This window comes from Haliotis cracherodii, unplaced genomic scaffold, assembly GCF_022045235.1.
Source record: "Haliotis cracherodii isolate W230 unplaced genomic scaffold, xgHalCrac1.p SCAF_4, whole genome shotgun sequence".
Lineage (NCBI taxonomy): Eukaryota > Metazoa > Mollusca > Gastropoda > Lepetellida > Haliotidae > Haliotis > Haliotis cracherodii.
Window position 1 is genome coordinate 51,763,105 of NW_027266297.1, and position 13,900 is coordinate 51,777,004.

A 13,900-nucleotide genomic window follows, 5' to 3' on the forward strand; every position below is an offset into this window, starting at 1 on the left:
AATAGGCTTGTCACAGGGGGCCTTATTACCTTCCCCACTTCAGCACTTGCTCCATCTTAGAGGAAGAAGAGGCCTTGTGTGGGTGGTTTATATACAGTGGACAGGCCAGGATTTCATGAAGATAGGGAAATGAAAGGATACAAATATAAAAAGAGCCAAAAGGCTCTAGCTCACCTGAACTATGAAGAAACAATGGCGGTCATGTATAAATATGGATTGAAAGTTTTAGAGAGACCATATCTGGGATTATTCATTCAAAAGTTCAGTGCCAAAGACCTTGTTATTTCCGAGATGTCAAAAAAGCAGTAATTCTAAAAAAAAACGCAGGTGTATGTGCATCTTGAGAGGTTATAGCTTGATCAAATATTAATATATGCCTTTATATATGTTATTCCGCATACCACAAACTTGCTTCACCAAAGCTGGGATCATTTAAACAAAGTTTCAGCTCCTTTCTCAGGAGATACTGAAAATGCAGTAGTACTAGAAAAACAGGTATGTGAAGGTCAAACTCAAAGGTCACAGCAGGATCAAAAACAAAAATATGCTGAAAATATATGTCATACTGCATACTACACACTAACTTCATATCAAATTTCATACTGATACATGAAGAAATGTCTGAGTAATGGGCAAAATGATATTTTCAATATGGCTGCCATGCATAAAGTCGGTTTGTAATTCTGTGAGCACTATTTGGAGACACCATAGCTGGGGTCATTCATGTAAAGTTTTAGTTTCGTAGACAGTGTTGTGTAACAGATTTCAAAAATGAACAAGTCAACAATGGATTGACAGATGAACAACTTGAAGGGCGACAGAATGCACTATGACCTTAGCTCACATCACCATTGGCACACTTTTGCTCATGAGGTACTTTTGCTTATCAGATACATTCAAAGTGAGCCTAATATTACATGTAGTGAAAGTAACCATCAAGTTAGGAAGGAGTGGATGTGTAATTTGATCTGGTGTAGTATGAAGAGGGGACTATTCTTTTCTTGTAACTACATGGTCATGATGGTTGGTCACATTCATCTAAAGTATCAATTATTTGGTAAAGCAGTTTCTGAAAGGCAAGCTTTTTAAAATCAATCAATACACTAATTTTCATTCTTTTCAAGCTTTCTATAACATTTTGATGCCCAAACATTTAACATGTGATCGAAACATACAAAAGATGAATCCTTCAATTAAACAAATTAAAAATAAGTTTTTGTGGTACTATGACAACATAAACTATGTTTACATCAAACCATAAATAAATATCAATGACACTCTGCATATGAGTTTGTATTAAAATTTGAGGGGGAAATTGTTACCAGATAATTTACCACACAATTTTGATAATTTTACTGCAGAATTTGTCGGGATCTGTTTGATATCATTTTCAGAAACTGAAGAAACCTATACCTATAATAAATTAATCACATTGAATAAAATTGTTGCACAAGCGATTTTAATCAAAAACATATTGAATTAAAGGATTATCTGTTTGTTTGATTTTTTTAATACAGAAATATCACAGAACGAGGTTTATTAGATTTGCTGGTATTCTTGAACATAACATAGTATGTGAGTTGTCTTATTGGCATGGCTTAGGAAAGATGTTGCAGTATCTTGGCCATCTGACTTGAGTTATAATCTATAGATCTCCGTGTGTGTGTCTCTGTCTCTCTCTCGAGAGAGAAAGATGCCATTTTATCTGTCATTTGCTGATGTAGAATTTTTAGGGATCCAGAACCCCATTAGGACATGTGAATGAAGGGGCTGATCAGGTCCCTAAATAAGGAACAAAACAGACTCATGGACTCAGCTTGGAATTTCATTTAATAAATCCTTAACTTCTTGGTGGTAGGGGTCAAAGAAAGCTTTGTCAGAAAAACTTGGGGATGGGCATACACTATGCTATAAAAGAAATGGTTTGATAGTTAAGGCATCCTGTTTAACAGGAGAATACAATGCATGTGCTAAATTGCATCAGGTATAGAAAATACCTCTACACTTGTACATCCATAGTTAAGTTGTTAAGAGAGGGAACTTTAATTAATGATATAGCAAGTGCTGCTTCCCATTGTTTGCTTTCGTGGACATATTAGGTCTGTTGGTTTCAGAGTTCAAACCATCAGAGAGAAATCAATTATCAATTAGTTTTCAAATACAAAATCATGTTAAGTCCAAATAATTTGTGCAAATAATTTGTGAAATTTCAAGCTGGGGTCCATGAGTCCGTTCTGTTATAAACAGACAAATTTAATTCATTATTGGATTTGTGTTCCATGCCTGTTTCAAGGGTACTGAATAGGAAACCAAACGGACAATTTTCCACCAATTGAGACTACTCTGAAACGTATCCCCAACTTGATTTGTTTATAATTGTAATTTGACTTAGTTTGTTCTAAGACAGAAAGCATGGGGAGGGGAACATGGTGCAGGCAAATGAGACAACATTTTTTTTTATCTACCAAGATTCATGATGTTTATGACTGCAATGTCAGATACGATTATGTCAGGTTTTCTAGGGTTGGCGTATTGGCACACAAATCGCATTGCTATATATCGTAAAGCAGAGAGCTATATCGTGGCTGTATAATGGCGCACGCATGCACACACCACCCCAGCAATTTTGTCAGACCAATATCTCAAAAAGTGTTGTAATTAGTGTTCCAAGTCCACAACTATGACTTGATGGCAATATGTGTATCTCGATACATATCTTATCATGACCTATGTATCATGACACGTATTATATCCCGACCTTGCTGTATCGTTTCACTACAAGTTGTGATCAATATTGCAATATTTATTGGGGCCTAAATAACATACAACTGTTCTGTGGAAATGGTACTTCTCCATTCAATAATCCAGACTTTATAATACACTTTAAAGGGGAAGTGTACACGCAAAAATCAATTTCTTTCTTTTTCTAAACAAAACGCAATTTTAGAATTAGTTAGTGTCTGTGTTTGAAAATATACACTCATTTTTTTTCACAGTGACAGTAGGAAGCTCACAATAGTGTGAAAGTGATATGCCGTTATGAGGCCTTCGTTTTACGAGCGAAATAGGCCTGAGTTATCCCCCTTAGATTATGACGTAATTGGTGCCAATTCAACTGGGTCCCTGTCTATTCTCAACACAAAAGATATCAAGGACCAGTTTGTGGTAAAACAACATGGTCTACGACACACTCCGGCGCAGTGGTGACTCAGCATAACACAATTCTGGCTGGCATCTGAGATGCTAGAATCACAAAACTGTACCTACACCACGTGAAGCGGCTCTAACAAAGCATGATGACGTCATAATGTTTATCAATTGGCACCAATGACGTCATATTGCAAGGGACATAAGCCATGGTGTTTTTGTTATGGAAATAGAACACTTGGTAAATGTGAAAAATATAAATCGTTTTAGTGCAATAAATATGTTAATTAAATATGATGTTTTTATATTTTTGTCTATGACACTTCTATGTTAACACTTTTAATGTGGAAAAAGTACAAGAAAAAATGGTTCATTTCCTTGTGAACTTAGTGTGATGTTATGTATATTTTGAGCCTGGAATGTATCCATGATAATGCGGACAGTGGTCATGATTGATTGATGGATGACATGACAGACACCCATAACTGCTCTTGATGTGTTGATGGTACAATGAATATTACTGTGTCCCTCTGCATCTCATCTCAACATGTATGCATACTGGATGCACATTAGTGTGTTGAGTATAACACTGGTTACATAATTTCAAAATTCTCAAATACCCACAACAAAGCCTGTCTTGCCAACATATGCAGGTCATGCACGACAATACTTGCATTAGCATTATTTTTGGAATTGTATTTTAACCATGCATACTCTGTTAGCCATTCCTGTTTTAATTTCTTTTCACAAGAACCAATTTTGATTTACTTTCAAACGTCGCAGGCACATAAGGTTTCTCTGTGTCTTCATCTGCATCCATTGGCTTGGAACCATGTTTACCATCACTATTATAAGCGCCAATGTTACTACAGTCGTGCCTCGTTTATACGGACACTTGCGTCATTTCACAATTCGCTCATATAAACGAATTTCCGTATAACTGAAACCACCGCTCTCTATCAGCATTTCATCATTAACGGGCACATAACGACTTGTCATGTCACACAACCAAAGATATCATGCATCTTTCATCTTCTGGTGTTTTGCTACACGGGATCGTGATAAGTCATTTGAATTTTCCGGGAGATTTAGCCACTTCTGTTTGTCTTTTAAAATGTCACCAATTGTCAATTTTCCTATGGTATGTCCAAATTCAGTGCCATAATGCTTACTGATGGTTTCCAAACTTGCTGACGGGTGTTTTTCCTTAAACAGACAAATTTCCCTTTTTTCGCGTGCTGTCGCTTACGTTTTGCTGGTTGACAGGCCATACTTACACAACTTTGACCTCTGACCTCCACAGACGCCATATTTAACAAAGGGGATTACATGTACAATAAACAAGCTCGTCTCAAACGTAACTCAGTGTCACTTGGTTAATTGACTTCTCACGAATCAAAGGATCACCACTATCGGAAGGATTACTACCAGCGGAAGAGTATTTTCCGGGTAAGTGAGACAATTTTGTGTGCATTTCAGTGTTTTGTGTATGAAAATGACCGTCTGGTTCCGGAAACTAAATTTCTGTATATTCGGGTAAATCTATATAGTCATTATTTCGTTTTGAATGAAAATCGTCCGGGAACCGAGGTTTCCGGACATCTGAAGTCTGTATAAGCTGGGCATGACTGTATCATCTTTGTTGAAACTCACAACTTTCAATGGTACAATCATTACAGTATGCATGTCAGACGTTCCAGGGCTCGAAATTACTAGCGCCGCAGTGTCCATGGCATGCAAAAGAAGAAACGGCACTATTACTGTGCCTCGAGGGAACAGTCATCTTCATTAAAAGGACTTATCTTTATTTTGTGTCTTGAAAAATTAAACTGTGAAGTGAAAAGTGAAAAAACGAACACTGCGTATGTTTTGTGTTTCAAATGGAAGTGGTTATATGTGTTGACTGTTGTGAAACACCTGGCATACAATCACTATCTGTTAAAATGTTACAGACTAAAAACACTAATTTTAATTTTTTCAAGCCTACTGCTGTAATGTCTAATAAACATGATAAAGTTACTGCAGATGGTGTACAAGGAAAATAGACTATATCACCAAGTGATAATGCTATCATTAAATTAGAAAAAGTCCTGAGAAGAGAAAATTAAATGCAGACACGACTGTCACATGTGATATTTAAGATGAATGAAAACCCAAATTTAAAAAATACATCAACGCAAGATATTCCCAGTAACTGGCCTCTCCCAAAGTACAAATTATATGTGAAAGGAATAAAAGTTTAATATTTTGCAGAAGTTGGTCAACAGTAACTCTCAGTACCACAGTACAACATTTATGTCATAAAAAAAAGTGATCTAATGAAAGAGTTGCCTTTTGTTATGATTATACCTAAAATGAAAATAGCACACCTGAAAAACAGGTCCAGTGCCCTTCAGCACACCGGATTTTTTTTCTAATCTCAAGCCAAGTTCATACACTTGATGCACTGCACACAGTAAACGAATCCACACACTGCTGCAAGGAGCTAGCAAAATGTTCACTGACACAGAGGATAAGTGTGGGTATAAAAGTTTCATTGCAATCTGGAAACTAGAGACTGAGAAAACGGTGGAGCAAATGGCAACTTAATCAATAGTGAAAATTTTCGAAGAGAAACATCATTTGTGAATGAATCTGTGTGTAGATATCAGGTAGAAGGATACAAATAAAAAACATCTCTATTTTTTTACCCAGCTTACCAGTACACAGAAAACATATTGTAATACGTATCGTTTAAAAAGGTGTATACCCATAGTACCCTGCAGTCCTATGGACAAGTGATTGTGTCTAACCTTACGTGAACCACCACTACCACCACCCAAAAAATAAAAGACTATGACATGAGGATGAGGTGTGTCTGGCTACCATACGGTAGTCCATCGACTGAAACTATTCTCCCACCACACACACACTTGTGCTGAATCAATACTAAGAAGCTAGAAGGGCATCGTAGGGGAACTGTTGTAAATGCCTAGTTTTTACTGCCCAAAATGCAATACTAATACAAGAGGCAATAAATTGTGGGAAATGAAAGAAAACAAGCCAGCAAAGCCTATGCTTGACGGTGACTGACCCGCATAGCTAAGCCTCCATAAACAGTAGGAAAGCAAGGGAAGTCCTCAGTTCAAAGCAAATATGCTAGCCGGGATAATTTGGTTGCTTGTGTCAGGGCGATGCATTGTAACCCTTCCTTCAAAATGAGCCTCTGCACGCCTTGAAAACAAGTGAGGAAGCAGACGAGCGAGCAAATCTTCCAGCACTGAACTAGATAGACATCAATAGATGTGCAACTTTATAGTCTCCCACATATGTATTATTATTCCAACAAAAAACTCAAGTCTACAAGCAAAGTCCCATTCCTAGCTGTTAAATGATCACACTGTGCAAATGTGCAGTAGCAAGTTAAAACAACCTAGATTGCGACCCAATCCACAAGCCTTAGATCAATAGCACTTGAATTACACTACAACTTTTTTCAGCTTCACAAGGTCTCCATGCAGATGTTCTCTCAAAATAAACACACTACTGCTCTTAACTTTCAAGGCAATGCCAAGCAGCATATTTACACCTTCTTTTGAGAAGCTTGATTGTCTCTCCCCCCCCTACACCCCGAGTTTTCCACAAACTCAGGATGCTGTCGAAACTTTCTTCAAAGAACCTGTATGTGCAGCTCACCTTTAAGTAAATATTGGAAATCACAAGTAAACCGAATGAGAGTGAAATCTGACATATGTTAATAATATCATACATAATAACCCTTCAGAAGGAAATATAAAAACCAATGGTGGACAGACGATTATTTTACTTTTAGTGACATGATATCTACCTGTAAGTCACATGACTTGAGACTTACTCAGGCTACAAAAATACATTTACACAGCTGGTAACCAGACCAACCCATTATTTTACTTGCGACCCAAATGTTAGTTTATCACATTTGTACTGGTGTCGATTCAACTGCTGGCCCATTGGCCCGTTAAAATTACAAAAGGCTTGCTGAAATGTAAAGTAGATGGCCTATCTGGCTAGTCAAAATTTCTTCATGTATTTTTAATTCTTTTAATTGGACACGACTTGTGAATCGTGTAATTTTGATGAGAAAAAATTTAGGTGGGATGAGGTCTTGTGAATGGAATATGTCTAAAGATATATGTTGATCATCTTGGTAGAATGACAACAAGTCGCCATTTTGTAATGTTGTGTACAACAGCATCTTTATTTCCTCATAAATTACCATGAAATGAGGTTTCAGGGGTGAGGAGTCCTAACATTTTCAGAGCCCTGGTACTAAGGTGGCTAAGCGACCAGACGTCTGGCCACTTTGCGGACTCCACCATTTAGTTGTGGACCAGTTAGTTTGGAGAAGGACCAGTCACTTTTAAAATTGACGTTAAATATACCCCTTTGTAACTAGTCAGAAAGAATAATCTCTTTATATGTGCGGAACTCATTGGAAATTTACAGGTTTTGCTGCTTGTTGTGACCTTCACATAACTTACTAAGGCAACAAACAAGTTCATTCTATAAATAATAATTAATTTAATTTTGTGAAGTTTATTTTACCAGAAGGTGAAATCATATGTAAACTGATTGGCAGATTAGGTGACAGAGAATGAACTAGTAACAGCTCGGTTCAGAAACTCACATTTGTTCACAGATCTAAAACTTGCGTGGTGAAGAGAGGGATTTTTCAAGCATTCCAAACAGTGCCCTTATTTTGCTCCAATAGGTCACTGAAATACACCTGTACAAGACTGTACATTAGTTATTACTATTAAAAGCTCACAAACTAAAACATGGGACATATGATATGAGTTTTCATTGATGTTTTTCATATTTTCAGAATTCTTTTTGATAACTTTATTGATATTTTTTCAGATGATTGTGCCAAGGCTGAACACATTGATGATAAGTTAGCTTTTGTGTTCAGAAGTGAAACCAAGTCTTTATTACTCATGTTGCTTCAAAACAACACTCATAACTAAATAACAGAATTTGTATAATCTGTTGAAGAAGTATAAGCAGTGAAAAGAAAAGACTGCACTTCTTCATGTTCACTTGCAAAGCACAAATGATTCCATCATTTGTATGAATGTCATCAGAAACCTTCAAAGCAGTAATGTTTTAATTGCAACTTATAAAGTGTGTACTTTCACAATGCTTCCTTTTCATGATCACTGATTGGGCAATATCAAACAATAGCTTGCCAAGTATGTTCCATATAGAAAGAGTTATCAGAAACAAACCAGTGATATACTATGATGCACTGAATGATTTCTATAGCTGAACATGCAATGTTTTCAGAAAATTGATGAAAAAATGCACATTTATATACTTACTTTTAGTGACATCAGTTTAAATAAGTTTGCTGCACTGCTTTCATGATATATATGACCTGACGTAAATGGGAAGCCATCACTTGTTAATGTTATATAATGTTGCATGTTTCACAATATCACTTTTTGACTATGATTCTTGGATGTGAAGCTTCACACTAGTGATAGATTGCTGTTAAAGGATTCCCAATATGTGATGATTCGAGCTGCTTGCTTAATGAAATTGAACACAAAAACATACCACTATAATGAGCAGGCATCCATGATCCCATATTTGCATACATCTTTTATTTCTTTTAACCAGACATTCTAAAGAATATAGATTTGATCAATTGTTACCCATTCCCAACAACAGATATAATTCTCCAATCAGTCAAAATTGCAAGGGCTGTATTTCTACTGCCATGAACAGTAAAAGATCAACATACTGACACTAACAGAAAAGAACAACCTTGATAAACATATCCAGTACTCAAACTATGACAGAAACTACACATGCCAATATGAAGTTATGTACACATGATACAGACTGACCCAAAGCTATATTCAAGTACACTTACCATACTTGCCAAATTAAATGCCCTGTTCCAAAATGCGCCCTGACCAATTTCTAGACCGATATGCAAGTAATCTATATACTACTAGGACGAAAAATATTCTTGTGTATATTTCAGATATTTTTAAAGAAAACAGCAGTGCTGAGGGGGAATACAACTTTCTAGTAGGGCTGCAATGAATACACTATGAGGCGAATACGATTTGTATCACGAATATAGGGTAACGAATATGAATATTAATTCACAAATACAATTACAAGTCAGCAGTTGATGTATTATTTGTTATATTCAGTGAAACAATAACATAAATTATTTGACATGGTTTGTTAATTATTAATATATTAAACATTAATATACTGCACTTATCCAGGTACAAGTACCTGCTCAAATGCCACAATGACCAGTGACCACAATACTGTCAAATTAAATATTACAAGAGTGTTGTTTTTGAAGAAACCTATGCATTTAATATGTTTTAATAAACTTTTATGGATATGTTTAGGTACAGGGTATGTAAATGCACATGTTTGCATATTTACAAATATTTGATTCTAGTGGCTACAAAGAACAAATTCAATTCATGAGTACGGTTCGATTCACCGAATACACGAGTGAATTGAAACAGCCCTACTGTCTAGAAAAGCAGTTTTAGTTTCACTGTTATCACTACTGATTGATCCCTGAAAACAAATTTACCTTGTGGTGCACACACCTTTGACTTTCAATTTTCTAATCACCCGGGGTGCATATTTTGGCAAAAATGGATGAACCATACACATCCATTAAATTATCATATATTGTCTCAGATATAAAGTTGGATGATAATTCACAGGTTATAAAACACCAATGCTTACTCTAATAACCTAAGACAAGTTGGAATTGATAAGGACCAGTCAAATGCTGATCGATTTTACCTTTTTATATATCCCACAAAAACAACTTGATGGTTTAGAGATGTTTTTTTCAATCACAAAACACCATAAATTGTAAGTATGTTTTTACACCACTTTTAGCAATATTCAAGCAATATCACGGCATGAAGTCCAGAAATGGGCTTCTCACAGTGGGGAATCCGACTCTGGGCCTTCGTTTTGACGGGTAAACACTTGACCCACTAGGCTACCCCAACCTCCCCAACATCATAAAGGACATGCTACATTAGTATTTTGAAAGACATCCACTCATATCCCCCCTCCAAAAATTAAATGTCTTATGCATTGACTCTCAATCCTTTTAATAATATAAAGCTGTTGTTTTGGGGTTTGTTAGGTTTATTTTTATTTTTTTTTGGGGGGGGGGGGATATGGGCAGAAGTCTTACCAAGTATTTAGAGTAACACATGAATGTGCTTGGGTATTCAAAGGGCTATTGAGAATGTCAAATATTACAAGTCCTGGGTGTGTCTGAGTGATATGTAACCCATTAGATCGGTATGACAAATTGATTAGAAACATTATTTGTCAGTTATTCTCTAGCACATGCATTGTAATTAACTCTTACTGATGTGTTATGTACTGGTTCAATTTTTGTACCAAGGGTTTGGCTGGAGATAAATGTCATCAGGACACATTCATAACATCCAGATTAAGGACCAAGGAAGCGCAAAATTGACGATTTTTGCAAACAGAATCTATAAGATTTCATAAAAAACGCATTGAAAAAATATTTTAAAAAGAATTGTAAATAGATCTGGTATCTGCCATCACCCATTTCCCGATAACAGTGGCTGTCCGTTCAGTAACATGAAGAGATACCTCCGTTTTCGAATAACACGTTCATCGAAGACTGCCATGTGACACACCGCTAGAAAGCTTCTATAATATTGGTTTCTAATGACGCTTTCTTTGCCAAAATCTGCTACAAGGTTCGTGACTGGTCAAATCTGAGCACGTGACCTAAGTCGGCCAATCAAATTACATCTATGGTATGATGAATTTCAGAATTTGACGAAAGACTTTTGTTAAATCGTGTTATTCTGAACGTTTTAAGCAGGAAATTGTGATCTATATAAAAAATATGGAACTTCATAGATGTATCGTGCCAGGTTATGAGCAGTGACAAAGATGTTTCATGCTTATATTTTTGCATTAAACATCGTCTCCGAACCGAGGAAATTGAGACGACGAAAGCCGAGATGTCATTTGACTTGCATTACACGCGATCGCATGAAAAGATGGCAATAATAACTTAAATGTAAGCTTGACAACCTTAAGATATATTTTTTAAATTATATCTAGATCTATTACTTTGTATAATATATTGCTTGAAACGTCTTTACATTGCTCTTTGACATGTTTGATGTGGACCCGTGGATAGAGTGTTTTCGAGATTTTATTTTCAATAACATTGCGGGAAATAGTGAATAGTTTTTTAATTTATCGATAAGAAATGATAAATTGAAATGGAATACGTATTTCAGACATTGTGAAATGTGATAGATTTAATAAATAAATGATATGACAGGTAGGTTCATAAAATTATATACTATTTTGACGTGACTACGGCTTGGTCAGTCAACCAGCCTACGGGTGTCGTCTGGAATTCGAGGATGGCATGTCATCTTAAAAAAGAATCGACCTTGGGTCAATTGAATAAATTGCCTATGACATAGTTTTTATGGCATTTGATTGGTCACCCGAAAATAGACATACGTCATTTGCATAATATTAATCTCCGTGCTATAGGTTCATTGGTCAAAAAGAGCTCGGAATAGTCCGCGTTCACAAAAGTTGAAAGGAAGTTAAAGTTTTCCCCGGAAGCGCGAATGGGGAGGTAACTCTAAATTGGAGGTAAACAAATCAAGGAAAATCTTCGCGAAATGTTATCACAGTGAATTTAGAAATCTAGGTATTTCTCAACCAATTGTTAAACAGAAAAAAGCAAGACGCAAAAAATATCGTCTATATTTTGATTTATAGACGCAAAATCATAAATTCAGACGCATTTTGCGTCTTAGCGTCCCTTAATTTCGAACCCTGGTATAAGAACTACACCACTTATCTTTGGAAATCATTTTACATAAAAACAAAGAAAGAAGGGCCAGAAACACCTTCCCTCTAATCAGAATGAAAACAAACTGTCCAAAACCTCTGTCAAACTGATCTGCTGATATGTTCAAAAATTGAGTAGTGGACAAGCTGAAATGGTGACCAGTAAACAATATTACGAGCATAGATAATACCAATGAGCTGTACAAAAGACTTTTCAGACTACAAGTCTGAACTTTTCTCTTGACATCATTTTCAGTACAATTTATTGTTATTATCTGTACTATTACCAGATGAATCATATCATGACTGCAATACCTCTCTAATATCACTCTGGTCTTTGAATGATTACTAATTCAGCTCGGAAAACACATATCATTGTTGTGCTTATTACTAGAAAAGTCTATCATATTACAGTTTTACATTAAAAATTAAAAAAAACGTGTATTAGGCTAATTATTTTTTTTAAACAGGCTGTAGGTTATGTTATTCGCCATGTTTAAAGTAGGTAATGTCTATGCCAAGGAGTTTCTCCCCGTGTGTAGGCTAAAAGGGTACCTGAGCAAAATGTCACCACTTTTGGCAAAAAGGCCTAATAATTGTTCGGCGAAACGGCACATCTATTTTTATTAACGATGAGAACGATTTATGTATTCGTATATTTATAAGCTTAATTCACAGTTATTCTTTATCATTGTCTTGTATCGTTACATAAATATCATTGTAATCTTTAATGTCTCATAGCATTTCACAACACTGGTCCATGAACAACAGAGCACTTTTTTAACTTACAAAAGTAACTGTGTCAGCAGGGAGAGATCACCATCTTTTAAATCTCCGTCACACATCGAAAAACTTGCCCTGTCGTGATATGGATGACTTCCTCAGATAGGCCCTGAGTTGGCCCTCGTGTATCAGGGAACATGTGAGTTCATTTTCAGTACCAAGGTAAAACAAAAATAATGTGCCGTTTTCGTCAGGCAATAGTAGTCGTTTTTGCCTTTGGAGAGGTGCCGTTTTCGCTATAACCCTTTCTCCCCCATGATAATACATCACTCTTTCTTACCTGCATCTTAGTAATTCCAATTTCATCATTACTTAGCCAACGAAGGCCAGCTGACAGTTTTTCAGATTCAGCTTGTATGACAATTCCTCCCAACTGTTTGGGACTGACAGTCTCCTGTCTATTGTCTGTCAAATATCCTTCATCTGTTATTTCAACAGTCCTCCGTTGATGCTTGGTATCAAAATTGCGCAGCTTTATTCTCCCTGAACCACCTGGCGATTTTCCTATCCAATTATGGTCATCCTCACAAGAAAAACCAATGAAATAGAATAACAAAACAACATGAACAATCAGGGGAAGGGACTCCCCTCTGTAATGTTTAGCACTACTGGGCGCCATGTTGAAAAACAGTGTCCAAGTCGCAAGGGTAATCAATGCAAATATTCCACGAGAAGCTGGTATTATCGCAAACGTCGTATCTTGGGCAACTGTAAAAGTAGTCGTTCAAGTCGTCTGCAGACTTGCAAAGGGAAAACTGGCTGCAAAGCCGTCATATTTCCCTACCAGATTTCTTACTACATTCCGACTTCTTCGACGACCAACATTTCTGTACTGAATGCTAATACGCAAAGCTAATAGCTGTTTACTGTCGCAACAGTTTCGTAGACTGCTCAGTGAACGCGGCTACAACTTTAAAGGCAGCTTTATATTTATTGTAGAGCTATGATATTATTTCCGTATGGAATTAATAGAAATGACAAAGGCCTAAAATTGATCACGAAACAAAAATGTAAATAAAAAAAGATTCGGGCGAAAATTTGAAATGGACAAATGTGTCCATTTTGTTTCTCCGTTTGGCGGCTACAT

At 36.2% G+C, this 13,900-nt stretch overlaps 1 protein-coding gene across 1 annotated transcript in view; it reads right to left on the minus strand.

Moving 5' to 3' along the window:
- LOC139480281 (VWFA and cache domain-containing protein 1-like) overlaps positions 1 to 13,685 on the minus strand; it is an 88,554-nt gene extending 74,869 nt beyond the window's left edge. Inside the window, exon 1 of the mRNA XM_071263334.1 lies at positions 13,094 to 13,685. Coding sequence (XP_071119435.1) covers positions 13,094 to 13,432 — 339 coding nt within the window. The 5' untranslated portion in view covers positions 13,433 to 13,685. The remainder of the gene's footprint in view (positions 1 to 13,093) is intronic.
- Positions 13,686 to 13,900: the final 215 nt, after the last annotated feature.